Source organism: Tympanuchus pallidicinctus, unplaced genomic scaffold, assembly GCF_026119805.1.
Source record: "Tympanuchus pallidicinctus isolate F22 unplaced genomic scaffold, pur_lepc_1.0 scaffold3, whole genome shotgun sequence".
In the NCBI taxonomy this organism is placed as follows: Eukaryota; Metazoa; Chordata; class Aves; order Galliformes; family Phasianidae; genus Tympanuchus; species Tympanuchus pallidicinctus.
In genome coordinates, this window is record NW_026294747.1 from 47,376,483 (window position 1) to 47,388,430 (window position 11,948).

At 47.7% G+C, this 11,948-nt stretch overlaps 1 protein-coding gene across 1 annotated transcript; it reads left to right on the forward strand.

The window, feature by feature from the left end:
- The first annotated feature begins 314 nt into the window (after window positions 1-314).
- On the forward strand, window positions 315-7,529 carry LOC128085656 (extracellular tyrosine-protein kinase PKDCC-like). Its single transcript, XM_052693368.1, has 7 exons — window positions 315-767; window positions 836-958; window positions 3,316-3,587; window positions 4,294-4,373; window positions 4,473-4,577; window positions 5,409-5,585; window positions 6,652-7,529. The coding sequence occupies exons 1-7, from the start codon at window positions 315-317 to the stop codon at window positions 6,753-6,755; spliced, it is 1,314 nt and encodes a 437-aa protein (XP_052549328.1). The 3' UTR covers window positions 6,756-7,529.
- Window positions 7,530-11,948: the final 4,419 nt, after the last annotated feature.

The window sequence follows — 11,948 nt, forward strand, 5'->3', positions numbered from 1 at the left end:
CTTCTACCTCAATTCTCACTGCTTAAGCTTTATCTCTCCGAGCCGCGCTCTGCGGTACCATCAGCAGGAAGGACGGCGTTCAGACCTAAAACTCACCCGCTCCTACAGCTAACCCGGCGGGCACGGCGCTGCGCCGCCCTCCGCAGCTCTGCACTTCTGAGACACGACCTCGCTCCGCGACACCCGCAGGTGCCGGGGCCGCCCTGGGTGCCGCCCGCCCGCCCGCCACTCCCGGCCTCGCCCTGCCCGCCCCGCCCCTCGGTGCCGCTCTGCTCCCGGCGCGGCGGAGCGCGGCACATCGCGGCCCCGCTCCCATGGAGACAGGCGGGCGGCGGCGGGGCGCGGCGTTGAGCGCGGCGTTGCTGGCGCTGTCGGCGCTGGCGTTGCTGTTGCCGCCGCTGGCGCTGCGGGCGGGCTCGGAGCTGCCGCCGGGTTTGCTGGAGGAGCTGCGGCAGCGGCGGCGGGACCTGCGGCGGCTGGCGGCGGGCGGGGCGGCGGCGGCGGAGGGAGGGCTGCGCTGCGGGGACGTGCGGAGGGCAGCGGGCGCGGCGCCGGTGCTGGGCTCCGGCTTCACCAAAGTGGTGGTGCGGGCGGCGCTGGCGGGCGGCGGGGCCGTGGCGCTGAAGTCGGTGCACGGGACGGGCCGGGAGGTGCGGCAGTGCGAGCAGCGGTACGGGGCGCCCGCCGGCTGCCGCCGTCTGGCCGCTTACAAACTGCTGAAGGAGGTGACGCTGCTGCGGCGCCTGCGGCATCCCGGCATCGTGCAGGTACGGAGGGGCCGGGGGTGCCGGCTGCCGGGCGGGACGGGTTCGCTGACGGCCGCTCCTCTCTGCAGCTGCACGGGCAGTGCTACGACACTGGCGGGGAGCCTGAAGCCGGGGTCACGGCCGTGCTGGAGCTGGGAGCCCCGCTGGAGATGATCCAGCTTCTGCAGACCCCCTGGGAGGAGAGATTCAAAGTAAGAAAACAGAACGCGGCGGGGGCGTCGGTGGGATTTCGGAGCTCGAACCGAGTTAAATGTGAGAAGCGCCCGATGGCCGCTGGGCGGGCGGGGCTGTCAAGCTGACGCTGTGCGCTCCTGCCGACGGACCTCTGCTCATCCTGCTTTCACCCCTTTGGAAGGGCATGGCAGCAGCCTGAGCATGGAGTTTGCTGTGTCCCTTCTGTAAAGCATCTCGCTGGGGCTGAGGAGCTGAGTAGTATCAGCATCCTATTCTGTATTTCTGGCTCTCCCTCTGTGTTGTCCCACTCTACAGGGAGGTTTCATAGCAAGAACGTGGCTCGCTGTGGGCCCTCCGTGTTCTGAGCAGAGTTCTCAGGTACTGCCAGGACACGATCACTGCTGAACTCCTTTCTTTATGCCGTAGGAGTGCATCCCTGTCCATGAGCTCTGCCTCAGTTCTGAGGGTGATGCAGGAGCGCTTGGTTGGGCAATGGTTGCTTTACAGAGTGCCTCGAGGTCTCTGCTGGGGATTCACTGCTGCTTGTTTGCTTCCTGAGAGGAAAGGAAGCATCATGTAGAAGTGTGCGCACCTTGATGTCAGTAAGAAATATTTGGGGCAAGAGAAAAGCACAGCAAAACTCCCCAGACAAAACTCCTGCCTGCTTGTGATATGCAGTGTTGGGAAGGAGCCTCAGCATACAGTGAGGAGTGTGGCATCCTTAACCGCAGATGTGAGACAAAAAGCTGGGTTTTCTCTGCTTGCTTCCCTGACCAAGCTAAAATGGCATCAAAGCTTCCAGAGTCACATCTCTCGACCCGTGGAGTTCCATGTCAGCCTACAGGCAGGGTTATGCTGGCTGCTTCTTGGCTTTTCCGGCACTTAGTCTTAAAAGTACTGATCTCTTGTAGAACCAGGAGCCCTCTGTACTGGGCTGGCTGGTGGTGAGGTTCCAGAAGAATCTCAGAATCATTTGAGTTGGAAGAAATCCTTAATGGCCATCCAGTCCAACCCCCTGCGCTGAACAGGGACACCCACAGCTCCAGCAGGTGCTCAGAGCCCTGTCCAGCCTGACTTTGAATGTCTCCAAGGACAAAGCACCCACCACCTCTCTGGGCAACCTGTTCCAGTGCCTCACCACCCTCAATGTAAAAAGGCTTTCCTTATATCCAGTCTAAATCTCTGGTCTTTTAGTTTAAAACCATTTTCCCTTTCTCTGTCACAATAGACCCTGCATAGAGAATCCGTCTCCTTCTATCCTGATAGCTTTCCAGAAGTATAAATGGTCAGTGGCTGCAAAACCCCCATGTCAGTACCAGCTGCACAAACACTTCCACTGCTAAATATCCAAGGGAGGAAAGATCAAATACCTCCAGCTCTGAAAAGTATTTTATAAAGTAATGTAAAGCAGGGTGCCTTTAGCTACTGAAAGGAGTGGCATTGAGGTTTGGTGTGCTGGTATTAAGTAAGTTTGTAGCAATCTTTTGACTGATGAAGACAATAACGCATAATGTAGACTGGTACTGTCTGGTCCTGTTTCTTAATGAGAGCATCTGAAAGGATGGGATTTCCCCTCTAATGAGCTCCAGAGGAGCTGTGAATGTTCCAAGTCTAGATTGCTATCTGAGGCGAGAGGGGAGCTGGGTGTTCCCACGCATGTGTGGTGGTGACATAGCTCCTGGTGTGGGGCTCATGGCATGGAGGAGGAAATGCTGTGGTGCTCAACCTGAGGGCTGCTTTGGTGTGAATGCACTTCCAGTTCTGATTTGTTTGAACGTTGTTCGGCAAGCATTACATAGGATCAGGTATTGTCTGAGCTTCCCTTGCTGCCAAAAAGTTGCCATGAAAGCAAAAAGCTGGCAAGAAATACATTCCATGCTTTGGTTGCTTCTTCAGAAGCATGATTGCGTGCCCAAATTCGTGCTGCTGAGCGATGCAGCAACGCGTGAATCTGGTATTAATGACCGTGGGGCCTCGGTCTGTATGGAGCAGCATGGGAGAAGGGAGGGGTACGCATTAATTCTGTGCCAGAGTGGGGAAAAACCCTTCTGATTTCAGCTGGCAAATCAGTACAGCTCCTGGAACACGAGGGCTGCTATTGTTTTCCTAGCAGCTCTCTCTTCCAGTTCCTCTAACTGCAAACATATCTTTTTGTATATAAACATTGGCAAAAAATGTTGCTAAACTTCTTACTGCAGTCCAATCCCATGGCAGTGTTGATAATAAATTTTGTAGCATACATATAATTATCTTTTATGTACTGCATGCCTTTTTGCCTTTAATTTCATCAAATGCCCTCCCCTTTGTTCTACTTGCAATTTAATAGCTGTTTTTCATCTGTTTTTCCCATGCATATTCATCTTCCCTTTCTCAGATTTGCCTGGGCCTTGTGGAGCTGCTGTTCTACTTGGCACACTCCCCTCTGGGCTCAATAGTCCTCTTGGACTTCCAGCCGAGGCAGTTCGTTATGGTGGATGGGAACCTCAAAGTGACAGACATGGATGATGCCAGCACCGAGGAGCTGTCGTGTGAGGAGGATAATGACTGCACTCTTGACTTCCCCACAAAAAGCTTTCCTCTCCGGTGCTCTTCAGCTGGGAAGTGTGAAGGAATAAACGAGAAGAGGAATCTCTTCAATGCCTATCGGTGTGTGCAGGTGGTGTGGGCCCACGCGGTGCCACGTGCTCTTCTTCCACGTGTGCTTCCTGCTCAGCTTTGTTAGATTGTGGCTAAGGATGACCTTAAAGCAAATTTATTTTCCTTATAAGGCAGGAAAATGGTTGGGCTGTTGCCTGGTAAGGAAGCAAGCTCCTTTCTTCTGCTGCTGCCCTTTTCCAATGCCCTCCAGGAATTTGCCCTAAAGGCTGCACCTGTGAACTCATTTGCCAAACAAGTCCTCCAGAAAGCTGTGGCATTTGGAAGCCTGAGGGCTATGTTTGCCAAAAGCAGCTCAGGTTATCTGCCAGAGTGCACCAGCTCTGGCCCACTGCTGCTGGGAACAGGCCGGTTCACCTCTACATTGGGCTGTGGGTCTCTATGAAACAGTAGGAAGCTGTGGGATCACCGTGGGCAGTGGACTGAGACTGCTGCAGACCGCTGAGTCACTCTCACTTGGTTTTCCAGGGTTAATAAGAATACCCTATATACCCTGTCCCTTCAGGGCAAGGGAGAGGTCTTGCCTGAGCCTTCTTTTTTAGAAGTCTTTATTATTATTTTTATAATTTATTATATTGTAATGGGAAATCTGTTACATAAAAGCTGACTTGGGGAATGAGGGAAAGCTGCATTTCTGGAGCCTTTACAAACCAATGTTAAGCTGCTGTGTTCTAATCAGTCCATGGGATTTTTGCAGGTATTTCTTCACCTATCTTCTGCCACACTCTGCACCACCAACTTTGCAGCCCTTTTTGAGTGATATTCTTAATGCAACAGGTACCATCTCATATTTGTAAACTAAGCTTTCTTTATTGGAAGACTCTAGATGGCATGTCATATAATTACTTGTCGTTATCATCTTTTCTTTCAATGCAGGTAACTTACAATATGGAATAAATGAAACCCTGAGAGCTTTTGAAAAGGTTTTACATCTGTACAAGTCTGGGCTCTACTTACAGAAAAGACCTCTACTTTTAAAAGGTATGGGAATTTGAATGCTTTACCTGACATAGGGAATATTAGGGATGCTTGCCCTACTGAGACTTGGATACTGCTTGGAGACTGGTCCAATTCTGATCTCCTGTGCATTCAGGTACTGTGATCACTGGGAATAGAATGAAGGGCCAAAAGTTTCTATTTTTTTACCCCTCATTTGAGCTGTCTTGTGTTGTGTGTGTCTTGTGCATGGTTGCATTGTTTTGCCAAGTAAATGTAATACAGACAATGTGGCTAATTATTCTCCCTAGTGGAAAGCTTCAAAGGTCCAGTGGTTGCCATGGCTTACATCTTCCTGAGTGTCCCTTTGACATGATCATAGAATGATTATGGTTGGAAAAGGCCAGTAAGACCACATAGTCCAGTCATCACCATCATGCTCACTAAGCCATGTCACTCAGTGCCACACCTGAATTTTGGAGGAGTGAAGGTGGCTTCAGAATGGAAATCTTTTACTGTGTGTGGAATTTGCAGTTATGAGCAAAGATATCCAGTCATGTGCACTGAAGAGCAAGCAACTTTAATAGGAAATGCCAACATTTTCCTGTGCCACCTACCTCTTGGCATAGCAGCTGACCCAAAATGACCAAATGTATCGAAATGATCATCATCCTAGCTGTGCGTGAAGGTGGGGAGAGACACTTAATGAACTCAACAATATCCTTAACATGGCCTGCTTGGGCTTATTGGGTCAATCAGTCATTGTCCTGTTTCCTTTTAGAGTATCATCCAAGTGCAAAATACTAAGTTCATTTTGCAAGTAGTCTCTGAAGGTGCACCTGGTGTTTTGCCCACATGCCATCTTTGTGTTCCCAGACTACATCTCCCTGCGGGGATTCCGGACGGAGGAAGCAGAGCCCTATAAGTGCTGGCCTTCCTACAGCCACCTGGGCTGTCTGCTCTCTGTCCACAGCCCTGAGGAGGCCGCTGCCATTTGTAGCTCCCAGCCACAGTGTCAGAGTTTCATCATCAGCCAGCAGAGAACGTGGACAGGTGAGCTGGGGATGGGCTTGGAATCGTCTTGCCATATGGTGCCATGTTGCCTTGTTTGCTGTCCTCTGTAGTGCTCTGTTTTGCTGGGTGTGTATAAAAGCTGCCTATCTTATTTAGGAGATCAGAAGTCTTCTGTGATGGGCAACTGAGGTTGCCTAGAGTTTTTCATGGAATCATATAATGGCTTGGGTTGGAAGGGACCTTAAAGCCCATTCAGTTTCAACTCCCTGCCATGGTCTGTTTGCTGCCCATCAGACCGGGCTGCCTGAGGCCCCATCCAACCTGGCTAGGGATGGGACACCCACAGCTTCTGTGGGCAGCCTGTTTGTGAGGAGATGAGAAATTCTATCTTCCTTCTGTAGGCTCTTCTCTCTACGCTTTTTTTCCACAGTTTTATTGTTGAACAGTTACTTACTCCATACAGAGATGGCTTCATTTTTGGTGTTACGCTAAGTAGATTCTGCGGTATATGTAGTTTGCAGAAAGCTGCTGGTTTTTCTGAGATGAAAGAAGCTGTGCGAAAGTAGGTGGTTACTATTGTTGTAATTAAAAGGCTCAAGGCTTACAAGTTGTTATCCCCTTTATCAAAACTAAAGCTCCAAACCAGTGGATTTCAAAAGTATCCCTGTAATTAGCTCTGATTACAGCCTTTTATTGCTAGCATGTTTTCAGAATTATTATAAATTACCTCATTTAGCTGACACTTCAATCCTGGGATAAATTATTAAGCTTAAAGTAAGGCGCTAAATGAGATAAATGGGTGTTTTCAGTGTTGGAGCTGAAGAATCACGTCTTGCTGGCTCACAACAAAGCCAAAAATGCTGCTTTTCCATGGGTTTGTGTGCAATTGATATATGGCTGACACCAAAGTAGGAGCACTGCACTGGTGCAACGTCAGTCTCCCACGACCACTTTCAGGCTCACAATGGGCTCTGAGAGTACATCTACAGCCGGGTGGTGTGACCCTATCCAGGAGAGCTGTGTTTTTGTGTCTTTTGGGATAAATAGAGTGGTTCGAGGTGAACCAATCCCTTCTGTTAAACTTGTGCCTATATTTCCTTTCCAGGACGCCCACTCGCCTCATTTCAGAGCAGCCCAACTGATTTAATACCGGATACTACTGCTGTAGTCTATGTTAAACGATCAGCTTCCTTAGGGAGAAGACTTTAAAGACAATGAGAACACATAGGACAATCCTGGGAGGAACAAATCACTGGGGAGAAGTTCATCTCCTGAAAGGAATAACATGCTTTATTTTGCTCGGGTTGTGATCTCCCTGCCAGCTCAGATTGAGTCAAATACTGCTGTCTCCTTGATCAAAGCTCCAGTTTCTTGTTGCAGAGTGCTCCTTCCCCGCAGCCCCGCTAGCTTGTTTAGCTGTTCCCACACTGCTGTTCTGCATAAACAATCCCAGTTTTAGTCAAATGTGGCCAGGCTCTGCAATACCTAGCCTTGTTGCTTCAGTAGTCAGCTTGTCAGCCAAGAAATAGCAATAGTTGCAGGGACCTGGCTGGAGTAAGCCCAGTTTGCTCAGCAGACTCCAAATAACTTAGAAATAGCACACACTGGAGAATGCAGCGGCTCCTCCTGCAGCTACCAACAAGGTTTCACATCACTGTAGATGGAAGGGCTCAGACCTCAGTGAGGGGGTGCAGACTGGGGTCCGTATCCAGAGGTTGAAGCTGGGGATGGCCTTCTGAGGAGGGTCATGGTTCAGCTCCTTTGGGTCAGAGAAGGGAGACCGTGTGGAGGTCATCTCTGGAGCCCAGTGTTGGGGTGCTTGGATGCACAATTTGGGTTTGACCAGGTGTGATTTGCAATACCAGCTCCCATGTATCAACCTTGAAGGTTTTTCTGTTACTTTCCGTGAAAGAGCGAGACATTCAAATTATTTATGTACAAAGTGTAACTCTGTATGGTAAAGAATGACTGTGTTTATTCTAAGCATGCTGTGAATAGTTTTTCTTTTGTAATAGCCTATGTTTTAATGCAACCAAATGCAAATGTTTCCTACCTTCAGCTCTCCCAGCATCGTTACCCATTCCTGAGGATAACCTGTGAGCACACACCTGCACATGCTCCTCCCTGGGCTGCCTGCAGGCATTGCCCTTTTCTTTTCCTGCACGCTGAGAAAAAGCCCAATTCTCTGCTGAGCTCCCCCTGTTACAGGGGAAGTTTCCTAGCCTGGTACGGGAGAGCTGTGCTGCAGTATCCCTGTGATACAGAGTTGAGTTTTCCTCCCAGCCTACACCAAGCTCCTGCCTGGGTTCTGCTGTGTTTGCTGTGAGTTGGTCCTGGATTTCCTGAGGCAGGTGTTAACCATTCAGCTCATTAGTACTTGCAGCAGTGGGGCTTTTCTCATGCTGTGTAATCCCTGCTGGTTGAGTTGAGGCTCAGGGACTCTGGTTGTAATATCAATTAACGTGAATTTCTATTAGCATGACAAGAAAGCTCTTCTTGCTGTGATTATCCTATTGCTGCAGGCTTTTAAAAGGGGCATGATGGTGGACCCTGGGGAAGGTGGAGAGATGGTCCTGCCAGGGGTCCTCCGTTATCTTGCTTTCACCTCACCAAGCATGGCTTTGGTTATCTCCTTTGTGGTGCTTCACATTATCAAGATTTAATGAGAGTTTATTCTATCTCTCTCAATATGAGGAGGTATAAATCAGAAGTGTGTTCCCCAAAGTAAAGGTAAGTGCCAGCATGGGGTCACTTCCAAGAGGAAGAAACAGAGGATGTGAACATTCATAAGTTGCAGTGATTCCAGATTGTGCTGGGAAGGTCTTCCTGGCCTCAATATTTCTCCTGGTAAAAACCTCTGGTTCTGGGAGCATTGAGTATCTTGTATTCCTTGTTGCATGTTTTCCCATGGGGTGGTTTTGATTGTATAATTTCCTGCAAATCAGTCAGGACAGCCTGGCAGCAGTTGGTGCAGGGTGTTATGGGGTGCTTTGCATAAATGCAGATCCCAACATAACACCTGCAAGTGCCAGAATCTAGAGATGGGCATGATTTTATCCTCTCTAATGTTTCGAGCACACAGTGCTTAATAGTAAGCTACTAATAAAAAGAGAGCTTGAGCTCCCCAGAATCCTAGTTGCTCCATCTGCTCTTGCCGCAGTGGCTGACATCTGTGGGGACTGTAGTCCAGCCCCTTCAAACGAGTGGATGCATCCCTGGAACCTGCACACTTAATGCATTCCCTATCCTGCTTAAATGCATGGGGCAAGGTGGTTCATAGAACCATTGAATGGCTTGGGTTGGAAGGGACCTTAAAACATTCAGTTCCAATGCCCTGCTGTAGGGTTGCCTCCCACCAGCTCAGACTGCCTGGGGCCCCCATTCAACCCAGCCTTGGGCACCTCCAGGGATGGGGCACCCACAGCTCTCTGGGCAGCAGTTTCAGGGCCTCGCCATACTCAAAGTGAAACATTTCCTAATACCTGACCGAAATCTTCCCTCTTTTTACATGGACAGATAGTGATAAATTAAAAGACTGTCTCCTCTCACATGTCCCACTGCTTGGCTGCTTCCACCTTCCTTCATGTCTTCAGCAGTGCAATGCCTGTGACAGTGCTGTTATTTGTCCTTTGCTCCAGTAAAACGAAAGGGTAAAGATAAAGATCTTCTGGTCAAGGCTTGGGCACACAGTTGTGTCCATTTCTGTGTCAGCAGCTACAGCTGGACATACATTTGAAGAAGCACAGTCAGTGGAGAAAGTAGCATCCAACTTGCTTCTTCCCAGCTTATTGCTGTTATTTTCTGCTATGAAACCTTTTCCAATGGTAGTGCCAGTTTCAAAGCCCATTAAACCCATCTTCTGCTCCCTAGAGCAGCTTTAAGCTTTAAATTCCAGTGAAAATTTCAGTGCATGCTTAAAATCTCTTTTAGTAGCTACGATACATGCAAAACTGAGATGTAAGCATTTATTGCCCTTAAAACTCACTGTCGCTGGAGTCAATTTGTCTCTGCTGTCGCTGATCAGTATTTCAGGTAGCATCATGGTAACAGAGAAAAGTGCTCAGAAGGAAACAGCAGGGAACCAATTGCAATGGAAACCACGTGTGCTGGAGGAATAATATTTACCTAAATGTGTCTATCACATCTTCCCAAAGGATGCTGCTATTAGAAGAAAATGGTTATGAAAGTGTTGCCACCACAGATAAAAGTAATATCATATTTTAAAAACACACGCTTGAATGTGTTCTTAATTAAATCCATATTGTAATAACAGATATAAAGCCACATCCACAGAGGATAATACCACGTCCTCCTAAGACAGAAGCTACAGTTTAATAAATATCAACAGGTGCTGTATGACTCACATTAAGTATGTTTGCACACATGACTGGTGACTTCATGAGCTGAGGTGTGGACTGAGGGGGTAGAACTGAATAAAGAAAGAGTAAATTCTGGTGCATCATCCAGATTTCTGGTAGCACCCAGAGTAATACCCGTGTTCTGCCACTATGCTTCTGAAGACTTCAGTGATGTTCTATGGGGGTCTTCTCCACTTAGCTTTAGAGACAGAGGTGCTTTTTAAGAAATACTTGGCCTTTCTGGGCATCGTGTCCCTGCACTGCATCAACCACCACAATGCCTTGTCCTCTCTGATTACCAGTGGCCATAATACCATCCTCATCTCCCCCAGCTGCGCTCTCAGGTTTCTCTATGCTCCTATTTACCCTCCATTCTCTGCCTTTACTCTCCATCTGCTGTCCCAGCTCATGTACTTCTCACCCCTGGCATATCTCCAGCATCCATGCATCTCCCTGCAAACTCTAAAACTTGCAGCTAAGCTGTGCATGACAGCATGTCCAAGGAGCTCTCATTTCATCTGCTCTCAGAGAGGAAATAGTTCTGCGTGGAGCAGGACACGATCTGGTGGCACCTCAAGATCAGTCTGCTTTGATTTTCAGCCTGTTCATTGATTACAGATGATTTCTAGATTAGAAAGTTCCAAACAATATAGTAATAACACCCTGTAAAAAACCTGGGTAAAAACTGTGCATTAAAAACATGGTGATTAACTACACTGGGTTGTTGACATGGTGCATCACACCTTCCCAATCCAAGCTTAGGCAAGGCTTAAGAAAAGGCAAATTCCTGAATTGTGTTATGTTTACAAACGTTTATTCTTAAACCTCATCAGAAACAGTGGAATTTTCTATTGAACTTCTCAGATAAAATTTGTTGCCCTACTTGCAGTAATTGGAAATATGAGATCCATTCTGAAAATGAATTAAAACATCAGCTACTCCGAGAGCTACAAAATGTACAACGAAATTTCCACATTCTTGTATCTGTAAGTTAGTTTTCCCACATAGTGTCTTTAGCAAGCGGAGTGTTTGTCTCTGCTGGGATTGTTTGTCTCTGCATATTCCCTCCCTGCTTCAGATGACAGATCAGAGAGTTCAGGCTGAGATTAAAAGCTTGATAATGAAACCTGGGGACGCAAGTTAATCATCACATTGGGTAGCCAGAAGAGTGTTTTATGAATGTCTTGGGGACACTTGGTTGCAAAGGAAATTTTCTGATTGTTCAGATGGAAAATGCCAAAAATACTTCAGATAACTGGCTGCTGTGTTCTGCTCAGTGCGGTTCCCTTCTCATTTGGAGAGGGAGTCATGAACTCCCGCTCCTAATTAATCTTGCCCTTGTTTGTTTCTTCTGATTCTTTCAATACATGAGGAACGATTCATTGTTCCTCTCAGTGAAGTCAATGTCATGGTTTGCATTTTCATGGGTTGACTATTTCACTTTGTATAGAAAAACTACAGCTATGTGACTGTAATAATGACATTACCTTCAAATCAAAGCAGTTGCACCAGTCTCATTCCACTCTTAGTCTAGAGCATTGTCAAACCCAAGATTTTTCCCAGTACTGCTAAAGATCAGTTTGGGATGTGCTCCAGAAATGATGCATGGCCTAATTGCAATTGAATGTTTGTTCACTTGCTATATGGCATTGACAGTTAAAGCTTCCACTGTAAGCTTTACAAAGTAGCAAAGTGTTTTATTTCCACCCAGGGAATCTTATGTAGAATCATAGGATTATTAAAGTTGGAAAAGACCCAAGGAGGCTGTGGATGCCCCATCCCTGGAGGCATTCAGGGCCAGGCTGGATGTGGCTCTGGGCAGCCTGGTCTGGTGGTTAGTGCACATAGCAGGGGGATTGAAACTAGATGATCATTGTGGTCCTTTTCAACCCAGACCATTCTGTGATTCTATGATTCTATGACATCTAAGATCATCTAGTCCAGCAATCAACCCATTTGAAGCTTCTTCCAGCAAAGCATAACAAACTTGCCCATGCTTTTTTTTTTTTTTTTTTTTTTAAAAAAAAGAAATATTAATGTTTAA

What these genes read in the sequence shown, in the direction of transcription:
- LOC128085656 (XM_052693368.1), top strand. Translation starts at nt 315, where the DNA reads ATGGAGACAGGCGGGCGGCGGCGGGGCGCGGCGTTGAGCGCGGCGTTG. An exon ending in GGCATCCCGGCATCGTGCAG is followed by an intron (nt 768 to 835) that starts GTACGGAGGGGC and finishes TCCTCTCTGCAG; the next exon opens with CTGCACGGGCAGTGCTACGA. An exon ending in TGATATTCTTAATGCAACAG is followed by an intron (nt 4,374 to 4,472) that starts GTACCATCTCAT and finishes CTTTCAATGCAG; the next exon opens with GTAACTTACAATATGGAATA.